General features: G+C 56.8%; 1 protein-coding gene and 2 long non-coding RNA genes across 3 annotated transcripts; all 3 read right to left on the bottom strand.

Moving 5' to 3' along the window:
* Positions 1 to 1,808: 1,808 nt before the first annotated feature.
* On the bottom strand, positions 1,809 to 26,809 carry CCDC187 (coiled-coil domain containing 187). The gene is made up of 28 exons (XM_049772823.1): positions 26,793 to 26,809; positions 25,839 to 25,919; positions 24,525 to 24,943; positions 23,844 to 24,005; positions 19,118 to 20,052; positions 18,906 to 18,994; positions 17,811 to 18,307; positions 17,540 to 17,633; positions 17,006 to 17,143; positions 16,847 to 16,905; positions 12,534 to 12,625; positions 12,274 to 12,339; positions 11,930 to 12,036; positions 11,705 to 11,856; positions 10,556 to 10,638; positions 10,033 to 10,133; positions 9,202 to 9,289; positions 8,663 to 8,809; positions 7,871 to 8,001; positions 7,598 to 7,740; positions 7,388 to 7,469; positions 6,772 to 6,887; positions 4,780 to 4,859; positions 4,396 to 4,453; positions 3,892 to 4,001; positions 3,713 to 3,768; positions 3,346 to 3,410; positions 1,809 to 3,064 (listed from the first exon to the last, which is right to left on the bottom strand). The coding sequence occupies exons 3-28, from the start codon at positions 24,928 to 24,930 to the stop codon at positions 1,809 to 1,811; spliced, it is 5,313 nt and encodes a 1,770-aa protein (XP_049628780.1). The 5' UTR covers positions 24,931 to 24,943; positions 25,839 to 25,919; positions 26,793 to 26,809.
* On the bottom strand, positions 3,941 to 7,886 carry LOC126009340 (uncharacterized). The gene is made up of 3 exons (XR_007495895.1): positions 7,871 to 7,886; positions 4,396 to 4,471; positions 3,941 to 4,001 (listed from the first exon to the last, which is right to left on the bottom strand). It is a non-coding gene; the product is annotated as an uncharacterized LOC126009340 (long non-coding RNA).
* On the bottom strand, positions 17,043 to 17,821 carry LOC126009339 (uncharacterized). Its single transcript, XR_007495894.1, has 3 exons — positions 17,811 to 17,821; positions 17,540 to 17,633; positions 17,043 to 17,143 (listed from the first exon to the last, which is right to left on the bottom strand). It is a non-coding gene; the product is annotated as an uncharacterized LOC126009339 (long non-coding RNA).

The following is a 26,809-nucleotide window of genomic DNA, read 5'->3' as shown; positions in this document are numbered from 1 at the left end:
CTACTGTGCTATCTTTCCAGCCCCATTGCAGCAACTTTTGAAAAGGCTTTTGCTTGAGGGGGTCAGGGACAAACTCAGAGACTTTTGTCATTTGACAAAGGGCTGCAGGGATGAGGGACAGGACAGCTGGCATGGAATATCACTGTCGCATACTCATGTGTGTGTGTGTGTGTGTGTGTGTGTGTAAGTATGACAGGAGTCTGGACACCCAGGAATGTGCCACCTGCTGGCTGTTGGCACCCAGGACTCCCCATGTCTGCCTCTCTTGTTGTTTCACCAGGGGGTGGTCAGTGCTGCAGGGGAGACTGAGAATGGGCAGAAGCCTTGGGCTTTGGGGCATAGAAGCCTGGTTAGGCCTTCTGCCGGAGGGCGCGCTGGGGTGGGGCGTAGGGAGACAGATGCCAAGGAAATGTAACGTGGGCATAACCAAGAAATAATCATTCTCTTTGAGAGATAATGACTCCTCCCGAGATTTATTGGCTCAGGAGGTCACAACAAAGCAGAGCAGAGACCAGCCGAGACCTTGAAGGAGGCCAGCAGGATATCAGTGAGTCGATGCTGGGTCAATAGATATATGGCGAGGCTGGCAGCCTCAGGCAGGGCTGTGTGGCTAAGTGGTCAGTTCCTTACAGGAGTGGGGGCAAGCCTCCTAAATCACCCATCAAGACATAGCCCACAAACCCCACCCCATCATGCAGTAGCTGGGCTAGCTAGGCCCCCATTTGCTCTCCTCTTTGCCTTCCTCTCCAGTCCACATCACTGCAGCAGAGGTGTGTAAACTTGGGAATTTTCCGGCAAATCTGCAGGTTTCCATGGAGATTTATGAGCAGACCGGGTATGTGTCTAAAATACATAATTCCTCTCACACAGCCTCATAAATCCAAAGACCTAGCGATAAAGAGGGGGCAAAATACTACAGACTAATTTGTTTGGAAAACTAGAAGGGAATCAATAGGACGTGGAAAATGTGAGAGAGAAGAAACATTTGCTTTGTCCCTCGATGGTCTTCTAAAGGTGGGGACTCGGGAAGGGGATCGATCCCTAGGGTAAGGGCAGCACCAGGACATGGCCCCCTAATTATTCTTGGATTTCCCCAAGAAGGGAGGTGGCCAAGGACGTGTGGATCAGTCAGAAGCTGACAGGTGAGAACGGATCAATGAAGGGGAGTGACGGGTGAGGCTCTGCACGCAGCTGGTAAGTGGTAATCAAGGGGGGGGGGGTGACACAGATGGTACTTGGGGAGTGGGAGTGGGAAGTGAGGCTCGGAGGGCAGCTCCCAAGAGGCCCAACTGCTGCATGAGTTAGCCCACGTCAGGGCCTGAAGATTGACTGCTCAAACGCTTTGCAGTACAAAGCGTTGATTCTGTCCTCCTGGAGTCTACACTTGGTTTCACCTGGGTGGGTGCAAGTGGACGTGGGCATGGACAGGGCATGTTAGTCCCTTTGAGCAGGCTGGGATGTCCCAGGGAAGATTCAGGGCTGGGCCAGGGTGAGACAGAGGGTGACTTGGCGTGTGGTGGCCTGGAGTAGACAGACCGTGCATGCAACAGACACATACACCAGTAGTTCAGCTAAAGGAGCAAGGGATCCCCTAATCTTCCAGGACCTGGCACAAGGGCAAGCTGAGGGGTGCAGCAGCTGCTTAGGGAGGGGTCAACCTTGCACCTCCTGCCCAATCTCCCCATCTTCCTTTCAGCTCTATCAGTGCTGTCTGCATCCCTCCTCATCAGAAGCTGCATGCCCTGTCCTGCGTCTGGGGACACCACTGTCCCTCTCAGGCTGTGTGATCTTGAACACACCGCACAGTGTTAACAACGCTGTGTCTCCTGAGGCCCAGCAGCTGCCGTGTGCACTTCAGGGACCTGGCTGGCACTCGCTGCATCTTCAGGCAGCTCTGAGAGAGCAGCCAGTGTGTCCCACAGGATCTTGCGCGTAAGCTGGGTGGACATCCGGTCCACAGCCTCAGCCCCCGCCCCCCCTGGCAGGTGTCCCCTGCAGGAACCTATCGACTCAGTGTCCCCCCATAGCATCTGAACAGTCTCAGGGGTCAGTCTGGGCATGTCTGGACAACAGGGGGTCTGCCCGGGACCTTGTTCTCCCATCGCCCCAGGACTGTCATCACCTCCAGGCTCCTCCTCTAGGCAGGCCTCCCCCTCACTGCATCCCAGATCTCCCCACAAGAAAGGCCTCTCGGGGACAGTGGGGGTGGCCTCCTGTGCAGGGTGCTCAGAGCCACCAGGGAACAGGACAGCATCATCAGGGGGAGGAGGGAAGTCCTCGGAAGCATTGCTCTCGGGGCTGAAGGGTGGATGGTTGGCACAGGTCCTGCTGTCAGATACCTCAGCCATAAAGCAGGTGCATTTGGCGGTTTCTTCAGGGCTAAGGGGAATTCTACTGTCACCCTGAGTGAGACTTCCAGAAGGAGTCTGCGGGTGGACCCAGATCAGCAGCTCAGGGGAAGCCTGTTGGGGGTGACCATGAGTGGAGGGACTTGGGATAGCTTCTTGGGGAGCCTGTAGAGAACCGCTCTGGGCCAGGCTAAGCTGGTGCGAGGGGTGCCCAAGCTGGGAGGTCTCAGGACTTGCCCCTTGGCCCTTCTTCAGATTGGACCCATTGCTTCCGGAAGCTTCTAGGCCCAGGGTGGGAGGCTCAGAGGGGGGTGCCCCATGGTCTTCTGGGTCCGAGCAGGGTCCCAAATCTGGTGGGGTCTCCTCACCCCACACCTCACTGGACGCTACCGATAGCTCAGACCCTGACCTTCTAGAGGCCAGAGGGGAGCTGCCTTGGACAGGGGCCTTGTCAACCTCTACCCCTATCCAGGACCCCCCTGAGAAGGAAAGCTCAGAATTGGGGGGATCTGACAGGGACGTGGAGGATGGGGACAGCTGGACCAGGATGGCCGACACCTTTTGGAAGTCCTGGAGCGAGGACAAGGACAGAGTGTGCACAGAGTCCAACCCTGACCCTGACCCCACAGGGGTCCCAGGAAGCGCTGTTGACTCAGAGTCTGGGTCTTCAGGGGCCTGAAGCTGGCTGGATGCCCCCTGGCCCACAATTACAGGTTCTGGGGAGACCAGAATTTGAAGTGACTGCAGGGCACCATATCCCCAAAGCTGTTCTTAGTGCTGGGTGAACAGCTGTCTCCCCTCCACCACCGCGGTCCTCACCTGGGGCCCAGGCAGACACAGGCAGGGAAGGGAATGAACCCTGAGCCCCCGGGACCCCAGAATCTCAGCTGTTGCTCAGGGGCTGCCCGTGAAATGTCCCCACCTGAGTCTAAGGGTTCCCCAGATCAGAGACCTCCCAGTCCTGGGGGGAGGGGATGTCCCTGGAGAGTGGGGTCACCTGGTGAGGTACTTGGCACTTCCTGTCTTCGGGGGTCCTGGGGGTCCACCTGCCGTGGCTGTGTCCTGCAAGCACAAGGGCCATGTCCTTCAGGTACCCACAGGCACCTCACAGAGCCTGAGGCCTGGCCTGGGTCAAATGCTGTCTTTGGGGGTCCAAACTTGGGGACACGCTCCCTCATCTCATGCTGACCCACTGACAACATGACCTTGTTTGGGTTCGGGGGCACACTTGGTGTGGTATGCAGGAACCATGTAGTGCTGGGGTTCGAACTCAGTGGCTCCATGCCAGACTGACTCTGCCCTCTGAGCCTCTTGCAGGTAATTGGAGGGACTGAGAGCTGAGGGGTCTGGGGTTTCCTGCTTACCTCTGTTCTCTTGGCTCCCCATTATCTGCGCTGGAGGTGAAAGGCAGGACCTGAGGCTTCAGGAGAGAAGACAGATGAGGTGTCATGAATCTGTCTGGGGACCTTCCCACCCGTAATGACTTCCCGTCGCCCTCCGTCATCACTAACACTCACACAGGGGCACAGGTGTGTCTACTCACACTCACACTGGTTTCTAGGGGACACTGCTGGTCTGGGGTGTGTGTGCTGGGGCTCAGCATGTTCCGTTCTTGGCTCCCCAACAGAGCCCGGGGAATTGTGGAGGCATCTCCTAGGGGTAGGGAGTTGAGTGCAGACAGGAAGAATCATTGGAGTGTGAAAGAAGGGACTCTGCACATCCTCTGGGCTGGCAGTGGTTCAGGTCCTGGGACATTTACAGGGTCTGCCAGGGCCACAGCAGCGGAGTCAGGGGCACATGGGGAGCTGAGGGTTAAATTAGAGTCCCCAGCCCTGCTCCAAGCCCACTGGGGGCTATGCCACTTCCCAGGCCACTCCAGCTGGCATGAATGGCATGATGACATTTAGCACTGGGGCAGAGAGGGACCAACGGCAGATCTGCCTTGTCCCCGAGAATAGCAGGAGCAGTTCCACAGGGATAGATGGTACATGGGGACTCGTAGGCCAAACCCAGAAATGGGGTGGGCTAGTGCATTTCTGAAGCTTACCCTGTGTCTCTTGGACCTGGTGCCCTTCAGCTGAGGTGCTGCCCCCTTCCTCACCTGCCTGTGGCAGAGGGGAGACCTGCAGAGACAAAGAACTAGTGTACCCCTTAGACACTACTGAAGAGGGGATGGGGACCCCAGAGACACTGATAGAGAACAGGGGATCTCAGAAACACTGGAGAAGGCAGGGGACCCCATTGGAGACAGCAGGGAATGGACCCCAGAATGGGGAACAGACAGAGGACCCAAGGAGATAGGAAGGACAGACAAGGGACCCGGAATGGGAACAGATCGAGGATCATATCAGCTCAGGACCAGGTGCCAAACCAGTGTCCCCAGGACCTGGAGCTGAGGGAAGAGGCCAGGGGGGCCTCTGGGTCTACGTACAGGAGAGGCTGGACCCCATGTCTGCCCTGCATCCAGCCTAATCACCTGTTGGGGTATCCACAGCAAGGCCTTGGGCTGCCCTGAAAGACACGGTAGAAGATGAGGTGGCCTGAGCCCGGGGTTCCCAGGGAGGGCGACGGGAAGTCATTGCGGGTGGGAGGGTCCCCAGACAGATCCATGACATCTCATCTGTCTTCTCTCCCAAAGCCTCAGGTCCTGCCTTTCACCCCCAGGTCCCCAGGTCCCAGGCCCTGTTTCCTGAACCCCTCTTTTTTTTTTTTTTTTTTTTTTTTTGGTTTTTGGGCCACACCCGGCGTTGCTCAGGGGTTACTCCTGGCTGTCTGCTCAGAAATAGCTCCTGGCAGGCACAGGGGACCATATGGGACACCGGGATTCGAACCAACCACCTTTGGTCCTGGATTGGCTGCTTGCAAGGCAAACACCTTTGTGCTATCTCTCCGGCCCGAACCCCTTTTCTTGAGCGCTTCCTCCATGCCTGTCCTCTCTCTCCACCCTGAGGGACCCTGTGCCCAGCTTCTTCCCTGAACTTCAGGGGTTTGGGGGTGGGGGAATGGGAGTAGGGAAACCACCTTGGTAGCCCTAAGTCAGGAAAGGCTGAGGGGTGGAGGGTGGGGTGGGGTGGGGTGGGCAGGTTTGCTTCTCAGCCCAGATTCCCTCCTTGAACAGTATCTGTCTGCTTGTCCCCATCTCTATTTTCTTTTTTTTTTTTTTTTTTTTGGTTTTTGGGCCACACCCGTTTGACGCTCAGGGGTTACTCCTGGCTATGTGCTCAGAAATCGCCCCTGGCTTGGGGGGACCATATGGGACGCCGGGGGATCGAACCGCGGTCCTTCCTTGGCTAGCGCTTGCAAGGCAGACACCTTACCTCCAGCGCCACCTACCCGGCCCCCCCATCTCTATTTTCATCCACTCTGGAGAAGCCTGACTCTTTCTGAAAACATTCCTCGCTCCCCTCATGAGGCTATGTAGCTATTTTTTGTTTTTGTTTTCTTTCTTTTTGTTTGGGGGGTCACACCCGGGGTGCTCAGGGCTTACTTCTGGTTCTGCTCTCAGAAATCGTTCTTGGTAAGCTCAGGGTACCATATGGGATCCTGGGGATCCCAACCTGGGTTGGCCACATGCAAGGCCGCTGTGCTATTGCTCTGACTAAAAAATAATTTATGATTTTTTGGTCACACCCAGCTTAGGGATTATCCTGACTCAACACACAGGGATCACTCCTGCCAAACTCAGGATTTATTCCTGGCTCTGTCCTCAGGAGTCACTTCTAGTGGTGCTCAGCAGTTACTCCTGACTTAGTATTCAGGGGTCACTCCTGGTGCTGCTCAGGGATCATATGAGATATTGGGCAATTAAACCTGAGTGGACAATTTGCAACACAACTGCCTTCCCCACTGTCTTATCACTCTGGTCCCTCTATGTAACTTTTGCATAATGAAAACAATTTTGTTTCATTAAAAAAAAAAAAAACGAACTGGGGCCGGAGAGGTGGCACTAGAGGTAAGGTGTCTTCCTTGCAAGCACTAGCCAAGGATGGACCATGGTTTGATCCCCCGGCGTCCCATATGGTTCCCCCAAGCCAGGGGCAATTTCTGAGCCCTTAGCCAGGAGTAACCCCTGAGCATCAAACGGGTGTGCCCCCCCAAAAAAGCAAAACAAAACAAAATAAAAAAAATAAACTGTTGCCCACAATTGCACCCTGGACCCTATGGAAGAAGCATATTTGCAGACAGAATCAGTCACAGGTTGAAGCCAGAGGTCCTGGGCTACTTGTCAGGGGAGTCACTTTGAAGTGACAGTCCTGGGGTACAGGGAGCCTTTTGCTTGCATTCCCGCCTTTGACTGCCTCAGAGCACAGAGGGGAGACTGAGGCAAGGGAGTTATGGTAGAGTAGCATGGGAGGGGCCACACCATATCTGAGCAGATGCCCCTTCCAGATCCCAGGTGGCCCTGCCCTAGCCACCCTTTTACCTTGGTCCAGGAGGGCTTCATGCTCCCTCTGTGATGCTGCTGGGCTGAGTCCTCCGCTCCTTGCTTGGCCGTTCTCTTCCCAGGTCATCTCTGGGTGCTGCAGGGCCCCGGGGGGCCTGCAGGTTGAGAGGCTGTGACTGTCCACCCCCCCATCCCATCTGTGTCCTGTTCTCCTGGGGTAAGAGTTCCCCTGCCCCTCTCCTACAGTGCCCTGAGCCAGCTGGTCATTCCCAAGGCCCCTGTGTGGGTGGGGAAGTGCCCTGCCTAGCCAGACAGTGATGAACTTGGGGGTTCTGCCTGCAGGGCTGCCTCCCAGAGCTCTGGAGGCCCAACTGAGACCCAACCCCTTCCCTAGACTGTGCCCATACCACCCTAGGAGCTGTGTGATCCCCAACTCTGAAGTGTCTTGCCCATTCCAGCCTTCCCACACAGGCTCAGCTAAGCCACAAGGCCAGAGTGGGGGCCACGGGCTGTATGTGGCTTCACTCTGTCATTGTGCACCCCAACTGTGGCCTGCAAGAGTCCCCAAGGGCTGCAGATTTCTGCCTGGGAAGAGCACAGCCTTCACCCTGAACTGTGCCCCATGGCAGTTGGCTCAGGGACCTCATCTATCTACTGGGGAAAGTCGCTGCCCTTCACCCCGCTCCCTGTGCTAATGGCCCCATCAAGCTCCAGGGCAGAGCCAGGGCAGTGCAGAGCTGCAAGGTGGCACCAAGCGGTGCATGAGTCCTGCAGGGCTTTATTGGCAAAGGGCTCATTGGTAAAGAAACACTGATTGTGGTTGCAGGGAGCCGGGCTGCCTTTCTTGGGAGGGCAGAAATGTGACCTTCCCGAAGACTGCTGGTCACTGCAGGTGCCCCGGGAAACAGGGATCTCTGCAGACGGTTCCAGGGGGCCTCAATTGCTGCACCCTCACACTCCTGAGGTGCTGGCTCTAGGCACAGCTCCAGGGATCTGCTGGCTTGGCCCCTGGGAGAGGGGGTCACGCAGGTGCTGGGGCCCGGGGCACAACAGGGCTATTTGCCTTATGGCTAGTGTCCCGAAGAGCAGCTGTCACCAGTCCTGGAGGGGCTAGGCTGAGCAAATCCCACAGACTCACTGTGCAGCTTGGGGGTTCAGGGGGTTTGTCTGGGGCTGGGAGGGACATGAGATGACCCAGGCAGGCCGGTCCAGAGGGAGACAGGTCTGAAGGCATCCATTCTGAGCAGCTTCAACTTGCTTGTGGGATCCCTGAGGGAGAAGCGGGGTGAGGGAGGGGTCCTGGAGAGGGTCCTAGGGGAAGGTGGGGGTCAGGGCCTGGGGGGAGGGGAAGGGGAAGGATTTTTGAGAGAGGGGTAGAATCTCTGGGGAGAGGGGCCCTGAGGAAGGGCAGGGTGAGGGGTCCTGTGAGAGGGGCCCAGGAAGGAGGGTCGGGGAGGGGTCTCCTGGAGGAGAGGGAAAGAGGTCCAGGGGAGGGGTGGTGCTTGGGGAGGTGGGGTTCCGGGTAGGATTCCAAGGAAGAGTGAGAAAGAGGCTATGGGGAAGCAATGACCAGGACATTCTGGGTCCCTGGGGACACTGCAGGGTACCCTCACCCCCACCCTGGCCCCTAGTGCCCTGCAGCTGGACAGGTGCTCAGTACATCCTGGCCCCTGCCCAAGGGGCAAGACTTCCCCCTAGCTCAAGGCTCAAGACTGGCATCCAAGCCTCCTGATGCCCCTTGCTGCACAGGCCCTGGAGGTGCTCCACAGACCCTCACACTTGAGGAGACACCACCATCTCCTGGGGAGGGTCAGGAGACTGTGCCCGGGTCCCTCACTCACCTTCAGCCTCAGCACCCAAAAGCCCTCCCCCTAGAGTCCACTGACCCGCCTCTGCCCCTCCCAGTACATCTTGGAGTGAGCGCCCCCACCTGGGACAGCCTGGAGCGGAGCCAGAGCTCTTGCTGCATCCGGGTCAAGGACCTCTGCACCAAGGCCAGGTCATGCTGCTGATCCAGGAGCAGCTCCCGGGCGAGATGCTCCAATCGTTGCTGGCGATGCAGAGCCCGCATTTCCCTCTGCAGGGGAGGATTAGCATAGGGGGGCACGCAGAGGATCCTGGAGGGACACCATTCCACCCTCCCTTTTCCTCCTTCCCCTCCCTCCCTGTCCATCCTCATCCCTCCCTTACTCCTGAACTCTGGCAATTTGGTTCCATCAGGGCTGAGGGAGATTGGAAGGGCTGGGGCTGGCAGAGGGTCCTATAATGAAGCTGTGACTGGCCAGCTGCACCCCTCCCTAATGGGTCCATCCTTCTGTCTCTACCAGAGGGTTTGAGGGGCCTGGATACCACTGGGTAGAGCCACGACCATGGCCACACTTCCTGTCAAGCCATTGGGGTGGGATAGGGGTGTAGGTGGGGTGTGTCCCGGAACGTGGGCCCAGGACAGCCCAGATGAGATGGATACACCTGCTGCTGCTCCAGCCTGCTGAGCACTTCCTGCTGCCTCTTCCCCAGGGTTGACAGCACCCCCACAGTAGCCAGGCTGCTCGGATACCTGGGAGAAGGGTGGGAGCACAGAGCTGTGGGCAGCCACAGGACACAGCAGAGGGCAGCTGTCTTCAGTGGCAGGAATGTGACCTAGGTACCCCTGACCTCCTGCAAGTATCACCAGAACTGGCCCCTAGGTATCGCTTGATACACGCCCACCCCAGAGACATCACCCCCTCTTCCACCCTTTGCAGTCTCTGAGCTAGGAGCCCAGCTCAGATGGAGGGAATGGACTCCCATGTTCCCATCACACATGTGGAAAGCTGAGGCTTCCCCAGAACTCTAGCAGAGCTTCAGGACTCCTTCCTTCCCTTCTCTAGAACCAAGCACAAGGCAGGGACTCCCCAGGGTCACTTGCAGTAGGGCGAGTCCTGCTCTGCCTGGGGCCAGCTGCAGGCCTCTAAATTATAATTCCAGCAGTCGCAGCTTCGCTCCAACCCTACCTTGCCACTGGTGCCCAATGCTCAGTGCCCATGCCAATCTGCAGGCCAGAGGCACTGGGAAAGGAGCCCTATCTGGGAGTGCTGGGGTTATCGAGGTATTGAGATTTTTGGCCCTTGGCAGCCTTATCTAACTTTCTGCAAATACCAAAATCAGAGAGGTGGGAGGGGCCCGGGACTGGTGGGCGTGATCACGGTGGTTATGGGCGGGGCCTATGGGGCGGGTCCTGTGGATGTGAGGAGGACCGTGTGTGGCAGTAGGCGGGGCCAGTGTTGCGGTGGGCAGGGCCTGTGGCGCGCATGCGCTCACCCTAGCTGCTGATACTTCCAGGCCAGCTCACTGCGCACCTTCTCTTCGAAGGCCATCTCACGCAGGCGCAGCAACGTATCGTGGATCTGGGCGCGCAGTTCCTGCGGGAGCGTATGCAATGTGAGAGGGGTGAGGGGGTCCCGGTCCCCAGTACCGGGGCCCTCTCTGGAACCCAGCTCCTGGGGGGAGGCCTCCAGGAAGCCCTTCAAGATCATCTCCCATCTCCCATCATCTGGCCCATCTAAAACAGACTTCTACATCCTGCCCTTGCTCCCTGCAGCAGCTCTGCCAGGAACTTGTTTGTATTTTAAATGGTTAAAAATTGTTCAAGTTGGAGCCAAAGCACAGCGGGTAAAGCGCTGGCCTTGCACAAGGCCGACCTGGACTCCATCTCCAGCATCCCCATAGAGTCCCTGAGCACCACATGGTGCTCCTGTGTGCCAGGAGTAACCTCTGAGCACCTCTGGGTGTGGATCAGAAGCAAAAAAACAAAAACAAAAAAGAGGTGGGACCTGCCCAATACCTGCAAGATGGGATTTTCCCAAGCTCGGAATTTGGCAGCTGGGTCCTGGAGGCGCTGGTACCCTGACCCTGACTCTGTGAGATCTGAAAACATAAGGGGGAACGGTGTGGGGGCCGAGCGGCTCCTAGCAGCCCTGTCCTCCCGGTGGAGGTGTTCCGTGCCCCCACAACCTGACCCCTAGCCCAGAAGGAACTCACTGCTCCTATTTTTGACCAGAAGCTCTATGTGACGTGAGGGCCCTCTTATTGCCCCCACCCAAATTTGTGCAGACCAGACCAAGATAGCGAGGATGTGGTTTGCATATGTCTGTGCATATCTATGCATGTGTGTATGCCCTGCTCAGCCCTCTCTCCTGGCCTGAGCCTACAGTAGCAGAGACCCTGCACTTCACATGTTGTTGGGATACTAGAGTTCATTTGGATTTGGGATCCAAATGGATAGTCCACTTTAAAAACTACCAAGGAGGGGCCGGTGAGGTGGCACTAGAGGTAAGGTGTCTGCCTTGCAAGCGCTAGCCAAGGAAGGACCATGGTTTGATCCCCCGGCGTCCCATATGGTCCCCCCAAGCCAGGGGCAATTTCTGAGCATCAAAGGGTATGGCCCCCCCAAAATAAAAACAACCAAAAACTACCAAGGATGGGCCAGAGAGATAGCACAGGCGTTTGCCTTGCATGCAGAAAGATGATAGTTCGAATCCCAGCATCCCATATGGTCCCCCGAGCCTGCCGGGGGCAATTCCTGAGCATAGAGCCAGTAGTAGCCCCCGAGCACTGCCAGGTGTGACCCAAAAAAAAAATAACTGCCAAGGAAGGCTCTAAGTAACAGCACAGCAGGGAGGGCATTTGCTTTGCACACAGATCCCAGCATCCCATAGGGTCCCTGAGCCCGCCAGGAATAATTTCTGAGCGCAGAGCCAGGAGTAACCCTTGAGCGCCGCTGGGTGTAGCCCCCAAACAAAACCACCTAGGGGTCAGAACAATAGGACAGTAGGCAGAGTGTTTGCTTTACACAGGGCTGACCTGGGTTCGATCCCCAGCATCTCATATAGTCTCTGGAGCCCATCAGGAGTGATTTCCAAGTCAGGAGTAACCCCTGAATATCACACCTAAACACCTAAGCATCTGTAGTGGTTGTTTGGAGGTCACTCACTTGCAAGGGCCCCACTTCTGGACCTTGCCTTGGGAGCCCAGGAGAGTGCAGTGGGGCTTCCATCCAGGGATGCCCATGGCTGAGCTCTGCAGACCGTTCGGGACCCATAGTCCACAGGGGAGGCCGCCAAGAGTTCCACAAGAGCATGTGATCTACAGGGAGAGAAGTGCAGCTTCTGCCCACTGCACCCCTTTACCGCTCCCCCCCCCCCCACCTTTCACCCACCTGCTTCTAGCCCTCGAGTTCCTCCTCAGGTAGTCCCTGTGTGTCCACCTCCGCAGCCTGGAGTAGGGGTCTGGCTCAGCCTCCATGGGGTGTGACTCTGTCAGGCACTGCAGAGCAGGAAATGCAGGAGGGAGCATAGTCACTGGAGGCCCAGCTTGTACCCAGCTGGTTCCAGGGAGAGGGAAGCCTCCTGCAGCCAGATCCCAAAGGGAAGCGGAGGGAAATGCCTTTGCAGCTGAATCCAAAAAGACCCTATAGCTGGGTCCCAAGGGGAAAGGAGCCCCCTGCATTTGGGTCCCAAGATAAGGAGAACCCTCTCAGCCAGGTCCCAGGGGAGGTCCTACCTGTAGCCGTTGCCTGAATAGTAGCTGTTCCAGATCTTTCTGTGCCTCACACAACTCCAGCTCTGCCTGCAGAGCCAAGAATGCCAGTGTTTGCTCCTGCTGCCTCTGGTCTCACTACAGATGGGCCCACGGCCTTCTAGCTGGGGCCCACCTACATCCCCCTCTTTATTCTCTTCTGGGAGCCTGGTTATTCCAAACTCACCACAGAGCATCTAGGCTGGGCCAGGACCCACATAGGATGGGGTGTGAGGGAGACACACCTTTAGGGCTTTCAGGGAGGACAGGGAAGACTCTCGAACGGTGGTCTTGTCCTGGAGATCAGGCAGTGGATTGCTGGCCTCCCCACACTGACCTGTGGGGAGAGGGCAGCACTCAAGTGCCCACAGGGCCGCTCCCTCAACCTCAGCCCCGGTCTTCCCTGGCACAGAGGGCAGAGACCAGGGCCCAGGCTTCTGGGTGCCCTGAATAGTGCCCAGAGAGGGGACTGCAGCCCATCTGGGCCATGGCACCAAGGGCCCGGGCGACAGGAGTGCAGAGTCATTGCCAAAGCTGGAATGACCGCGAGGGTCAGGAGGGCTCATCCCAGCTCATCCCTGAGGCATTAGGCTGTTCTGGGATTCATACATGAGAACTGACATTTTCTGGAGGTTCCAGGGCCCCAGCAGTGGGGGTGGGGTAAGGCCACATCTCAGGCGGCCCCATAATCGGAAGCTCTGTCTGTGCAATACTCCCCTACCCCCTTCCCACTACCTCCTTCCTTGCCTGCCCTTCCCCACCTGTCCCAATGAATCCCTCCCCTGCCTGCCCTTTCCCTCTGCACCTCTTCCTGCCTACCCTTCCCCTCTGACCCTTCTGACCCTCTGAACTCCCACTTGACCCTCCCCTCCCCCACTGTTCCTTCCCTATTCTCAGATCCCCTCCGAACTTTTCCCTAACAAACCCTCCCCTGCTCTCCTCTCCCCTCTGCACCCCTCCCTTGGCAACCCCACCCCATCTGCTGCACTTTTTTCCTACACATTCTGCCCCTACCCACCCCTCTTCTGCACAGTTCTCTGCCTGCTTCTCCCTGTGTACCCCCCATTCCCTGTCTGCTCCTCCTCTTCATCCTTTACTTTCTGCAGACCCCTGGCAGCACCACCCCTCCAACCTCTCCCCTGTACACTCTTTCCCTACATGCCAATCCCCTCTTGCCCCCCCGGCTCTTCTCCCACCAGAGCTGGCTACAAGCAAGGGACACCTGAGATTGGGGTTCTGGGCACATCATGGCAGTGGGAGAGGCTGGGCCTGGGGGAGTCACACGGACCAGGCACACGAGTGCCCCCTGCGTCCCCCCCCCCCCCCCGTCTGCGTGGTAGGAAGTGGAAATGCCGGCAAAATTGTCTCCCTGAGGCCTGCCCAGCCCAATGTCCATGCAGAGCACCACCCCCCTCAGAAGCTGCTTCCCCATGATTTATGCCCAAGTCCAGTTGCCAGTCAGTATGGCAGTGGTCCCTAAGCTCCACGCAGTGACCCCCAACAAGCAGACTGACCTCAGCTCACAAGCAGAGGGCAGTAGCTGCCCCCGCCAGGCTCAGGACAGGACTGGCTCCCCAACTGGCAGTGACCTGGAGGTGCCCTGGAGCAGTGGGCACAGCGGCCCCTCGAGGCACCGACCTCATGGTCATGGCCTCCGCCTGTCCTGTCCAGAGATAGTCTAGCCACCCACATGGGGGCAGATGGCAATCTTGGGGGGTTCACAGAAAGCTCTAATGGAGAAAACAGTGGTGAACCAAGCCCATGCCACCCAGGGACTTCCTGACACAGTGTCTGCCACCAACCCTGGCTGGGAAAGCACTCTGGGCTGTGGTCACTGTTTGGCTTCTGAGCTCTTGGCAGGAGTGGTCAGACTGGGACCAACATTGGGCCGAGATCTGCGCCCAGTTCTGCTCCAGAGGCCTTGTCAAGGGGTGCCTGACTCAGCCCTGTATGCATGCAGTGGATGAAGCAACTGGAAAACTGGAAAACCCTCCCTCTGGCCTGACCTGGGGCCACATTTCCACTTCTGCTCATCTCAGCAGCTATAGAGGGTTGAGATGGGGTCCCTCACGGGAGGGCCTGGCTCCCTTTTGTCCCCACTCTGGATTCTCTGTAGAAGCAACTGAGCCCAGGGCTCCCCAAGGCTTCACACCTCCCGCTTGTTGAACAGGCTCTGTCCAGACAGACGACCCAGGTGCCCCAGACTTCTGACATGCACCACAGTGGCTGCCACAGCTCATAGAGCTGTGTGAACCCATCTCAGAAAGGCTCAGGCACATGCATGGGGCCTCTCTGTCCCCCAAATGTCAGGAGCAGACAGACCCTGGCCTGGGTCCACAGAGGGGGGTCATCTGGGGGCCAGTGATGGGCAAAGCGGGTTCTATTTTCTTCCATACCTTCCCCACCACTGCTCCCTTTTGTGTTCATATGCACATGCTTTTACACATGTGCATATAATGCCACAGTGCCATCCTGTTTTCACAGTGTTCACACATGTGCACATGCTTTCACATGTGTTCTAATGCAATATGTATCCATGTAAATATCCACACAGACCCCCACATACTTATATGTTCCTGTTTTGTGTTTACATACATGATAGCATGTTACACATGTACACAATGTGTTTGTGTACTTGCTCACAATCTGTGATTCACACATTCACATTATTCTATTCATATGCCCACATATTCTCACGTGTTCATTATTTCAGTTCCATGTGCCCATACATACCACATAACATTTCCACATACTCATGTGTTCCCATGGCATGCTCCCACACATAGGCATATATGCTCATATACTGCTACTCACATGAAGCCTCATCCCTCCTTTCTTCCTAGGTAACTTGACCTAACCTGCAAGACCCCGCCCATTCCTGGGAGGGGTCTTGGAAAAGGTAGATAAAGCCTTTGACCCAGGGGACTAGGGGCTAGGTTCTTTTGGTCTTTGGCCAGCATGGAGGTCAAAGGGAAGATGGCTGAAAGGAGTTAAGATGCAGGGCAAGCTAAGAATAGCAAATGCTTAAAAGGTTATGATTTAGGCCACACATGTGGTGGATAGGGTATGAATAAAGCTGATGCTTCCTGATGCCTGTCTCTGGATGAGTCTGATTCAGCTGTTCACCTAAACCTGGGACCCGCCAGCTAAATGGGGATTGCGGAGCCACACATAAATGTGTGCTTTCACAATGCCACGCGTTCCCATTGCATGTTTCACATGCATGCCCAGATATGAAAACATGACAGTACCACCATCTCCATGTGTACATGCATGTTCACATGCTCATGTGTGTTGACGTGCATGCGATCACATGTACGTACTCTCCCAGTGCCCATGGTATGCTCAAACATGTGCACAGGCATGCACAGCACAAAGCCCACATGTTATATCCTCACATGCATGACAGGCGCACACAAGCTCACACCTCCACCCACATGCCAGTGTGTTTCTGTGTATTGCACAGATGTACTTCCAGAAGGCACAGGTGAATATCGCTGCATGCATACATGCTTCCACAATGCCCAGAGTTTATGCCTGTTCATACAGCCCATGCTCCCATCATGTGCTCCCATGTTCAAGTACTTTCCCACAAGGCTTCCACACAATGCACTGCATATGCCAACATGGGCATATACTTGCCTATGTGTTGGCATGTGCATTATCAGAGGCATTTCCACATATAGTCACATAAACATGCTCAGACACACGTATAAGCGCTCACATGTATGCATTTATACAAGTGTCCACATGTTCAAACACACTTATGTATTCACATGTGCTTATATGTTGACACATACCATAGGAATTACAACATGCTCCCACTGATATGGTTACATGCTTACACAATTCGCTTGTGGGATGTACACATGATTCATACGCATGAATGCATGTTCACATACACAAGCTTGTGAGCAGTGCTTCACATGTGTCCAATTGTCCCTGTGCACCCTTTACTACAAGGTGCCCATATGCTCAGCTGCATTTGCACAGCTCTGTTCACATATGCACATGCCCCTGGTGAGCCCTGCAGCCCCAGAGAGGCCAGTGCCTTTGCAGTAGGTCAGGAAAGACAGAATCCAGGAGGCATGGTGGTCTGGGAGGGGATGTCTCTCTGTCCCTGCTGCCTGTGGCCTTAGAGCGAGGGAGAAGGTCCTCCCTGGGTATGAGGGAAGGGTGCTGCTCCCAAGCCCCAGCACTTCCTCAGGCTTCTTTCAAGAAGACAGCCCACTCTATCCATAGGGGTACAGGTTCTTTGGGGGCTACAGAGGGAGCCCTAGACGCAGCCCTAGACCTGAGCCCTAGACCTGAGCCCATCCCAACCCTCTACTTTCCAATAAATCAACCAGTACCCCCAGGATCAGCCTGATGCCATCACCAAACCCTGAGCCCAAGTCGGTGCAGAAGGCCTCTCCAGCCCGATGGCACCACAAGAACCCATGGGGAACATGAAATGGAGCCTCCGCAAAGGGAGCCCAGGCAGAGCAGGGGGACTGTGGGGGGACTCAGGGTGCAGCAAAGGGGCAGTTGTCCCCACTTCACCCTGCCCAGCACTCACCACAGCAGGCAAAAGAGCGAATAGCTGGGCCCCAAGGCCCACAGAATCCTTTAATACCACTGCGGGGTGCCGCAGGGGTGCAGTCCACATAGAAAGGTCCTCTCTACAGAGCACTAGGCTGAGAAGTGGGTCCCCAGTGGACTCCCTCGGACACCCGACCAGACAGCCCAGGGCCTCTCCACAGGCTCGTCCTTACCGAAGCTCTGGTTGGTCCAGGTCGTGCCTGAGCCCAGTTTCTGGGCCTTGGGCATCTCGTCCAGCCACGGGGAGCCACAGGTAGGGTCTGGGGTAGCGAGGCTGGGAGCAAGTGCACATGTGAGCAGAAGTGGCTGGGCCTGAAAATGGGCGCTTAGGGGACCTGGAAGTCTGAATACTCAGGATGGGGTCTGCGCCCTAAGCAGGCGCAGGAGCTGTGGGCACTACTCTGGCCTTCCTAGTCCAGGAGACATGGCAGCAGATGCTTTGGGGGTGAGGGTCACTTAATTCATCCCTGTTGCCTCCCCTCCGCCTCTTCCCAGGGGACCCAGACATCTCCACAGTTGTGAGAGCAAGTGAGCACTCAAGTACCACACTCATCAGTGAGCATGTCTCCAGGTGTACAGTTCTGTCAAGGGGGCCCCAACAAGGCCTACAGCCATACTCATGCTGGGAGGCACCCACCTCTCTGAGCAGGGCCCCAGGGGACACACCCACCTCCCTGCACAGCTGCTGATGGACTCGGACAATGCAGTACCACCCACCAGCTTCTCTGCTTGTGCCCAGGCTCCGTCGTCATCCATGAAATCTGCTGCAAGTCACCAGGTCTCCCAGTGGGTGTTGGAGCCCAGCAGAAGTGAACCCTGATCCCAGAGGGCAGGGGGGGGGAGGGGGCTCCCGGGGCACCCTGTTAACTTTAATTTGCCTGTCTGTGGTGCAGGACTGAGGGGCAGGGGAGACCCATATCCAGGCTGTGCCATGGCCTTACCTCGGGTCTGGCCGCCAGGGTCTCCTGTCCGTGGCAGAGTCTGGCAGTTCGGGGAGCAGTGGGGAGTCTGTGTATCTAGACAATCCCGCCATGCCCCTACGCCCCCGTCTTGGGCTGTGGGGATGGTAGGTGTGAGCCTGCAGGGCTCGAGTGGAGTGTCAGGGCCCAGGCGCCCGGGTGCAGCCAGTGGCTCATGAGACTGCAGCCTGGCAGTCAGGACATCCACACGCTGCTTGAGGACATTGGCCATGGCCTCCAGGGCCTGCACCTGGGCCTGCTTGTGCTCCAGGTGGTGGAGAGACCGTGCTCCTAGGGGCCCTGCCTCATCCATGCCCAGAGAGATGCACACGTCTGAGTATGGGTAGCGGGTGCCCAGGGCCCAGGACCTCGAGCGGCCACCAAAGATACTGGGCCTCATCCGCCTGGAAATGCCGGCCCTGCTTCCTGGCTCTAACGGCTCCATGTGGCTCAAGGATCTGTTCAGACACAGACAGAAGCTGCAGAGAGAAGGGAAGATGGAGAAAGCAGGGTGGGGCCCAGGTCTGCTGTCCAGGATGAGAGAAAACTGGATCCACATGAGTGCCTGGCTAGGTCCCCATGGGGCAGGAGGTGGGACCATCATCTGTCTCTACCCTCATGGTATCAGTAGTGGGGCCCAGGTAATTGAAAGCAAAGAGCCCTAACTGAGGCAGGATTAGCCCCTCTGGGTTGCCCAGGCTCATGCCCGGCCCAGAACACCAGGCACTCACTAAGTGGTGCTAAGTCTCTGCCTCTGCCCCACTGCAGTAACCAGGAGCACCCACACAATCCTTCCTAGAGCACAAACTAAAAGTGAGCTGACCCTCAAGAAATGGCAGTGTCTCCCACCAGCGAAGCAGAGCCTGTGCCTCACTGTGCCAGGCTTTGAAACTGGTCCAGGATCACCTGCCCCTTGCCCCCCATGGTCCTAAGCAGCATGGAAAAAAAAATCTAGAAAACATAAGGCCCACAGAAAGGTTCTCTAAAAAGATCAGGGACCCCAAATGGGAGGACAGAGATGGTGGGCCTCCAGCTGGGAGCACATGAAAACATGCCCCCCCCACACCTGGCACACACCTGCCTGGGGCCTCCTGGTTGCCCAGCACTGTTCCAGAGGTCACCTTGCTCCACTCCTGCCCACTTAAATGCTCTGAGCTCTGTGGGTTCTAAAACAGCAAGATGTCACTCAGAATCCTCTGAGCTGGGGGATCTCTTTCTGGGGCTGCCCCCTTGGCCATATCTGGATCCTGGGGACCAGACATGCCCTCATCCCTGCTCCCCCAACTCACACTGAACTGTGCAGAGCTGGGGACGAAGGTGACAATGCCGGGGTTGGTCTGGGAGACCTGCGGGGTGGTGGCTATGCAGGGGCCGGGCAACACAGTGCCAAGGACAGCCTCCCTGCGTCGCCGGAACTCCTCCTTTCGTGCCCGTGCAGCCAGGGCCTTCTCTTCCAGGGCCTGGCATCGCTGAGCTTGTGCCCGCTGTCGCATAAAGTCCCGCAAAGACTCAGGGCTGTGGAGGGGGGCCAGGGGTGCTAGCGGCTTCGGGCAGGTCAGGGGCTGCTTCTTCTCCACTTTGGGGTGTTCCTTTTGGGTTGGCTTCTGCCAGGCAAGTTTGGGTCCCCGGGGAGGCAAGTGAGCACCCGGCTGTGGTATTGAGGCACTCCAAGAGCGCTGGGCTGGGGAGTTCCCCAGACCCCAGGATGTTGACTCCCTTTCTTCCCAAGGCCAGATCCTAGGGTTCCGGGAGCCCCACCCAGCAGAGGCACTCCAGGGACGCTGAAGGACATGGCTCAGCCCACCAGAGGGGCTCTGGGGCCTTCGGAATAAGGGGTCTCTGTGTCTCTGGGTGTCTAGAATCTGTCCAAGTGGGTAGCTTTCAGCCCTCCTCAGGCCTTGTCCCTCTGCTCTGGCCTGAGAGGTCTTAGAGAAGCCGACACAGGACTCAGGGTTCTTCCAGGGCTGCTTCTTCCCCCGCAGGTCCCGGGGACCCAACTCCAGCCCCATTCTGGGTCGGCTCCGGGCCAACTCCAGTCCGGTCTGGATCTGGTGACGGAGGTCTCTGAGGATGGACATCGCTGTACGGAGGGTCCCGGGCGCATCACAGGAGGTCCTGCTGGACAGGTGGGCAGACGCCAGGTGGCTGTTGCTGACAGAGGCTGAACTGGTCACGGGGGTGCGGAGAGAGCGGCTCCGGCCAGCACTGACCATCTTGCTGGTCCCTGGGAACCAAGAGGGTAACAGGTGCTCTGGGCTCAGGGCCAGCTCCTGCCCAGCCCCCCTACATTTAGCATCCACTGAGGCAGCTCTGGGGACATCTCACTACACCTGGCATGCAGCTACGGCTCTGCAAGGTGGGCAGGAACCCGGCTGGGAATATCCTGATGATTGTGACTGCCCCCAGAGCCTCAGGCTCTCTCAAAGAGTCCAGAAATCCTTCTCCAGGGATTTGAACCAGCCTAGCTTCTATTGTGGAAATTGATCCCCCTGCCACCACCTCCTGGCCACAGCACTATCCCTGCATGCTCACCCAGATGCCACAGGAGTGAGAGACATGTAGGTACCTAATTCTTTAGTAGGGGTGAGGTCCTTCTGGATCCTGCAGAGTGAGGGAGGCGGCCCCAAGAGAGCCCTTGCCAGAGCACTACCTTTCCTCCAGGCGTAAACACCAGCCAAATCAGAATCTTAAAGAGAAAAACAACACATCCAGGGTGTTGAGGAACTCCCAGAGCAGGGCCCAGTCCTGGAGGGGCTGGGAGCAAACTCCCCACATGCAAGCCCCCTAAGCAGAGAGAGGCAAGGCTGTGTCTCAGAGTGACCCTGAATTTCTCCTCTTTTATGGAGGAGATGAAGCCTGATCCCAAACCTGCAGGCTCTGAGGGCTGGCCCAGCCACATAGAGATGGTGGGGATAGGCACAGTGGACAGAAAGGGACCCTCAGCTCTCATTGTTAGTGCTGAGCTAAAGGGGATCAATTTGTTTCTAAGCAGAGGAGACGCCACGGTGACTGGGGGTGGAGAGGATGGATGAAAATGCTGAGCTGACAGGACAAGGGAACCTGGACAGTCATGAGACAAGCAGCTGACAAACACCAAACATAAAAGAACTTCCTTTCCAAAGGAGTGTCGTAGCCCACGTGCTAGGAAGTGATAGGAGGTACCAGCCCCAGCCTCCATCCTCGGGAGCCATCCAGAGGGTAAGTATGAGGAGCTTCTGCATGTACACACACTGGCTGCTCCAGGTGGGCTCACTGAGGCCCAGGCCACACCTGGGGGACTGGCTTATGGCACCACCTAGCTGATTGAGACCACCCCTGAATACTGCCATCTCCCCTTCTTGGTGGAAAGACATTTCTGCCAAATGAAGATGCTTGCAGCTGTGATCACTTTGGGACCCAGGTGCATGGGGACACACAAAAAGACATGATCAGGAGACCCTACCACTCAGACCTGGCACTTTCTCACCAGGTCAGCCCAGCCCAGGTGCAATGTCTCTAACATAGGTATGAAACAAAGCCAGGAACACAGAAGGCTGAGGAAGGAGATCTGGAGAGAGGGCCATCCTGCATGGTCATCAACTAGGAGGGGCCTGAGCCCACACACCCCAAGAAGCTACACTGTGCTCAGGCAGGAAATAGGCATCACCCAATGAGAAGCCAGAAGCAAGCATGGGAGATCCCCTCATCCCAGATGAAAGCAGGCCAGGACCCTCTCAAGCAGTAACAGGCCATGCCCCTGAGAACTGTGCCCCTCCCAGAATGAAGCAGGCCCCAACCCTACCCCACACCTCTCCAGGACCCACTCTGTGCCCTACTACCTGTTCCCTCCAGTGATCTTGGTCTCAGAAGTCAGGTGAGGGGGTTATTGTATTGGGTTGGGTTTTTGGTGTTGGCCTCCTAAGTAGTGTTTGGGGCTCACTTCTGGCCCTGGGTCATGCCCCTTGATCTTTGGCAGGTCCTGGACTTTGGGCGAGCTGGTGTTGAGGTCCTCCAGCCATCCACTCTACAGTGCTCAGGGAACACTGTGAGATGCAGGGCAGGGCGCATTCTGGAACCTGCAGGTATCAGGCCTATGCTTGCCCCTGAAGCCCCTCTTGGCTCTATTTAAGTCCCAGCTCCTTGCTCTGTAAGGATGACCTACCCTTGCCTCAGTTTCCCTGTACGTAGACCTTTCAAAAGGCCTCATGGGGGAGTGTACTTGGGGTCCCTCTCACTCAGGTGTGATGGTTTGGAGTGGAAGGCCAGGGCTGAGGTGGGTCTATTCCCCCGCCCTATAGGGTGAGGCCTTGGGTCCTGGTCCCTAAAACACTTATACTTCAATCCCAGTCATGCTGGTCAGGGGCCCCCGGCCCTCAGCATTCTCAAGAACCTGCCAGGAGTCCAGGGGAATGAATGAGTCCTGCTGGGCACATTTTTTTTCTTCCTCCGAGCAGTTTAATGGCAATTAATTTTTTTACGAGAGTATTTTTAATCTGTGGAAATGGATGAAGTCCCTAGTGCCCTGTCAGAGCCTCGGGCAGGTCTAATCTATGATAAAAAATGCAAAGCACGGGCGAAAATCTGGAATTAAATATCGGGCTTCATTTCCCCTCTGCCCAGATGGATGAATATTTTATAACTATTGTGATTTAATTTTTTGTTAACTACAGCAAATTCCGACTCCATCCAATTCCCGAGTCCTGTGGCTTTGACCTCTGAACCCAAACTCATCGCTCCTTAGCCCTGCAGTGCCCATGTCGGTGACAGAAACTGATGGTCACCTGGGCCGTGACACAAGGTTTACGATGATGAATGTGGCCCAAGGTTTGGCCCTGTGACCTGGTGTCAGCTGAAAAACGGGTCATTTTTCAACAGCACCATTAGGCTAAAACAACCCTAAGCTGGGGGAGGGGACGCAGGGGGCTCGAAAAGTGTCACTAGTGGCATTTGCTTGTGGCCTTCCAGAATCTTCTTTTTTTTTTTTGTTTTGTTTTTGGGCAATACCCGGCAGTGCTCAGGGGTTCCTCCTGGCTGTCTGCTCAGAAATAGCTCCTGGCAGGCACGGAGAACCATATGGGACACGGGGATTCGAACCAACCACCTTTGGTCCTGGATCAGCTGCTTGCAAGGCAAACGCCGCTATGCTATCTCTCTGGGCCCAGAATCTTCTTATTTCTCAGCATCCCTCCCTCTTTCTGGATCCAGGGGAGGTTTCACCCCTTCTTGTTCACCTGCTTCAATCTCTTAAGCACCCCTCACAAGCTAAGTAGAAGTGGACCACAACTTAAAGGGTTGAATGTGATCTTTGCCCCCAGTATTGGGTGTGTCCCCCAAAATGCAGAGCAAGCAAGAGTCTAAGGCAAGAACTTGAACCATGGGTCCAGCTGTGCCTGGACTGTGACCTTGTGTCATTTGCAGACACAGGCAGGAATGCCAGGACAGTCCACTGACCTAGCAGCTCACAGCACACAGCACCCAGCTACTCTCAGAGAGTACCCCCAAATCTTCCTAGCTCAGATTGGCTGGGCCCTGGACAGGTGCTGTACTGTGGAGCCCCTGCAGCACCTTTCAGGGTCATGGGGGATGTGATACAACAGGAACTCAGGGCTTCACTCAGTTTGACAGCCCCCCACTTTCCACCTCCCACCACCTGCCTCCAACCCTGCCACCCACCCCACAGTGTCTCTGCTCATGGATGTGACAGTGATTATCTGCCACTGTGTGGGGTTGGGAGAAAATGGACCCCCTCTCCTATCATCTCCCACAGCAGCACCCATGAGAACAGAGGTTCAGGGTGTTGTGGGTTATTCCCATTTTTCAGCTGACACCAGGTCACACAGGGCCAAACCTTGGGCCACATTCATCATCGTAAACCTTGTGTCACAGCCCACCCACCTTTCTCAGCCCCATACTCAGACACAGCAGTCTGCCTAGGGCTGTATTCCCCATACCCTACTCTGCTGCTGAGCTTGGGGGCATTGCTGGTCCAGACAGGAACCGGGGAACACCTGCCCAGTCAGGAAATGCCACTCTCACCTCTGTCCCTGGCTGCAACTCCGGGGCACCTGGAGTGCTTCTGCCTTTTGCAAGGACTGCTCTTCATCCTCTGGACTTTATTCTGGAGCACTGAGATGGGAACGAGGGAGCAACAGGGCACGTCACCCATAATTCCCAGCTGGGTGCAGACTCCCAGGTGCCCTGCGGGGAGGCAGGGGGATGGCTTCCACTTGAGTCCTCACCTGAGCACCAGGTCTTGGTCCCCACCCTGTGTCCCCTACCCTCAGTTTTCCTGGTCCTGGGCACAGCACAGGGACTATCCCATGTTCCAGCACACATAGGGGAGACAGTGACATGGGGGGCAGCAAGACAGGGCAGGTCCGAACCAAAGTGTGCTGAGGGTCATAGGGGCTGGAGCCCACAGACCCTGATGGAACCCCTGCCTGAGTTTCCACCTGACACTACAGGATCCCCCCATCTGATCCCCCACTTGAACCCATACCTGATCCCTAATGTGATTCCCTTACCTAATCCCCATACGAACCGCATCAGGTCCCCCACTATAACCTGTACCTGATCCTTGAAATGATCCCCCAACTGATTCTGTGATTCCCACCTGATCTCCTGATCTCCACCTGAGCCTCACATGATCCTTGACCTGATTCACCCATCTGATCCCCTCCTAACCCCCTGAGCCCCATGAGCCCTGGGGGCACACACCTGTGCAAGTGGGGCTCCGGGTGGGACAGGGGGCCCGGGTGAGGGTTGGTGCCAGTGAGGAGTAGAGATAAGAGGCACTGGAGGGCGCAGAGGTGCCCAGGGATGTGTAGCTAGCCTGCCGCCGGGCCTGGGATCGAATCTTGGCCTTCAGCAGCTCTAGCTGGGTGTCTCGGCTCTGAGGCTGCTGTTTGGGCCTCAGGGACGGTGGGGGCTGCTTCCTCCAGGGCACATGGTGCAACGTGGGTGATACATGACCCCCTGAGGAGCCCGAGAAGCAGCCAGACGACACTGAGCTGCCCCCATCACCAGCCTCTTCACTGGTTGACCACAGGGGAAGGGTGGCGTGGCCAGGCCAGGTGGTGCGTATGGTCCCTCGCAGAGCCCGGGGCCCCTTCAGAGCTGCCATGAGCGCGACTTCCCTGGGGAGATGCAGACACCACAGGTCAGTATGTAGCCCGGCACTGGGGCCATGTGGGGCCCTGCTCCCCCTTGTCCTGTCTTTCAAGGGGCCTGTCAGACTCCCCGAGGGGTGAGATGAGACAACTGAGGTGTGGGAACACAGCCTTCATGCCCTGCTCTAGGGGTCAACCTGACCTGGAACCAGGGCCCTTCAGTCAGGCTCTGGGCTACCATGAGGGGCATCACCCCCCAAAAAGCAAGTCACCTCCCAAGGACCCAGCTGAGGTAGATAGGGGGCTGAGACCAGCAGGTGCTGCCCCAGGTCATAGGCCACTTTCCAGGGTCCCCAACAACCTCTGCCCACCTTGCCAAGGCTGTCTGATGCCCACTGCCTGGGCAAAAAATTGGGGAAGGGGACTTTATTTTTTTGCTTTTGGGGTCACACCTGGTGGTGCTCAGGGGTTACTCCTGGCTCTGCACTCAGGAATCACTCCTGCTGGTGCTCAGGGAACCTTATGGGATGCCGGAGATTAAACTTGGGGCAGCTGCATGTAAGGCAAATGTCCTCTTTTGTGTGCCATAGCTCCAGCCATCCCCAGGGGTGAATTCCATGTGCCCTTGTACAGTGTCATCAATCATATGACTCTGCGACACCCTTGGCCTTCAGCTCTGCACTGCCTAGCTGCACCCCATCTCCTGAGTGGGGCAGGGGCCTATGCTGGGTGAGTCAGGGTAGAGGAACATGGCCAGGGCTGGGAAACAGCGTGGACTGGGTTGGCGTTGATTGCTCCACCTCAGGGAGCACCCAGCATACTTCCCACCTTTCCAAAAGCAGTTCCAGATGCCCAAGTGGGGCCTGATTCACCGGCTGAGCTTCCAGGACTGTGCCACTACACCCAGGCGACGTTCACTTACCTTCGTGATAATAGTGGGTGGGCAGGGTGACTTGGGCGCACTGTGCCCTGTGCTCTATTGGCTCTGGGCTCCGCATGGTCCCTGCGGGGGGAGAGATGGTTGGGGCCAGACTCCCGCAGAGAGGGTCACCTCGGGCAACAAGACCCCACCCTTGGTGGCTATTGTGAGCACGTGGTGAGTTCATGGGGGAGGCTAAGACCTGTGCAGGGGATAGAAGGGGGCTGGTGCTTAGGGCACCCCAGAGAAGGGCTCAAAGCAAAAAGCCGCTGACCAGACTCAGCCTGTGGGACCCTGATTGTAGCCTTTGAGCAGTGCTCTTGTAGCTTCCCTGGGCCCCGCTCCTCCCACCACAGTGCTCACCAGAGCTCCTGTCTGCAAGCACCCCGGCCAGCCCCACAGGGCTCATCAACAACTCAGGGACAAAGGGGTGAGTGCGTATGCTGAGCCCTGGGCATGAGGAAAGCAGAAGTAAACCCCAGATCTGGTCACCCCAGCACTGTTCTCTCCAGACCCTTCCCCCAACACTCTCACCCACGGGGGTCCCTTGGTCCAACAGAGTCCAGCATTACAGGCTTTGGCTATGGGGTCTGAACTCAGAGATAGAGTGTGGGGTTTGGGAGAGGGGCTAGCAGGACCCTCCAAGTGAACAAGGCTGGGTTCTCACTTTCCAGCAGAGGACGAGCTTGGCTCCCTCCACTACCCCTGTACTCACTCCCCCATAAACACACACACACACACACACACACACACACACACACACACCACCACCACCACCACCACCACCACCACCACCACCACCACATGCATGCTCTAGTCCAGTGACAGACTGATCCCCCCTCCCCCTCTACTGACCTTCTTTGGCTGGCTGTTGGCAGTGCTGTCAGTGCTGTCGCCCCTCACAGTACTGACCCTTTGTGCCCCACTTTGGCTCTGCCCCTGTTCCCCTGTACTCACCCTCTCTGGCTGGCCCT

Source organism: Suncus etruscus, chromosome 5 (assembly GCF_024139225.1).
Source record: "Suncus etruscus isolate mSunEtr1 chromosome 5, mSunEtr1.pri.cur, whole genome shotgun sequence".
In the NCBI taxonomy this organism is placed as follows: domain Eukaryota; kingdom Metazoa; phylum Chordata; class Mammalia; order Eulipotyphla; family Soricidae; genus Suncus; species Suncus etruscus.
The sequence above is the reverse complement of the archived record's forward strand: the minus strand, read 5'-3'. Positions and strand labels throughout refer to the sequence as shown.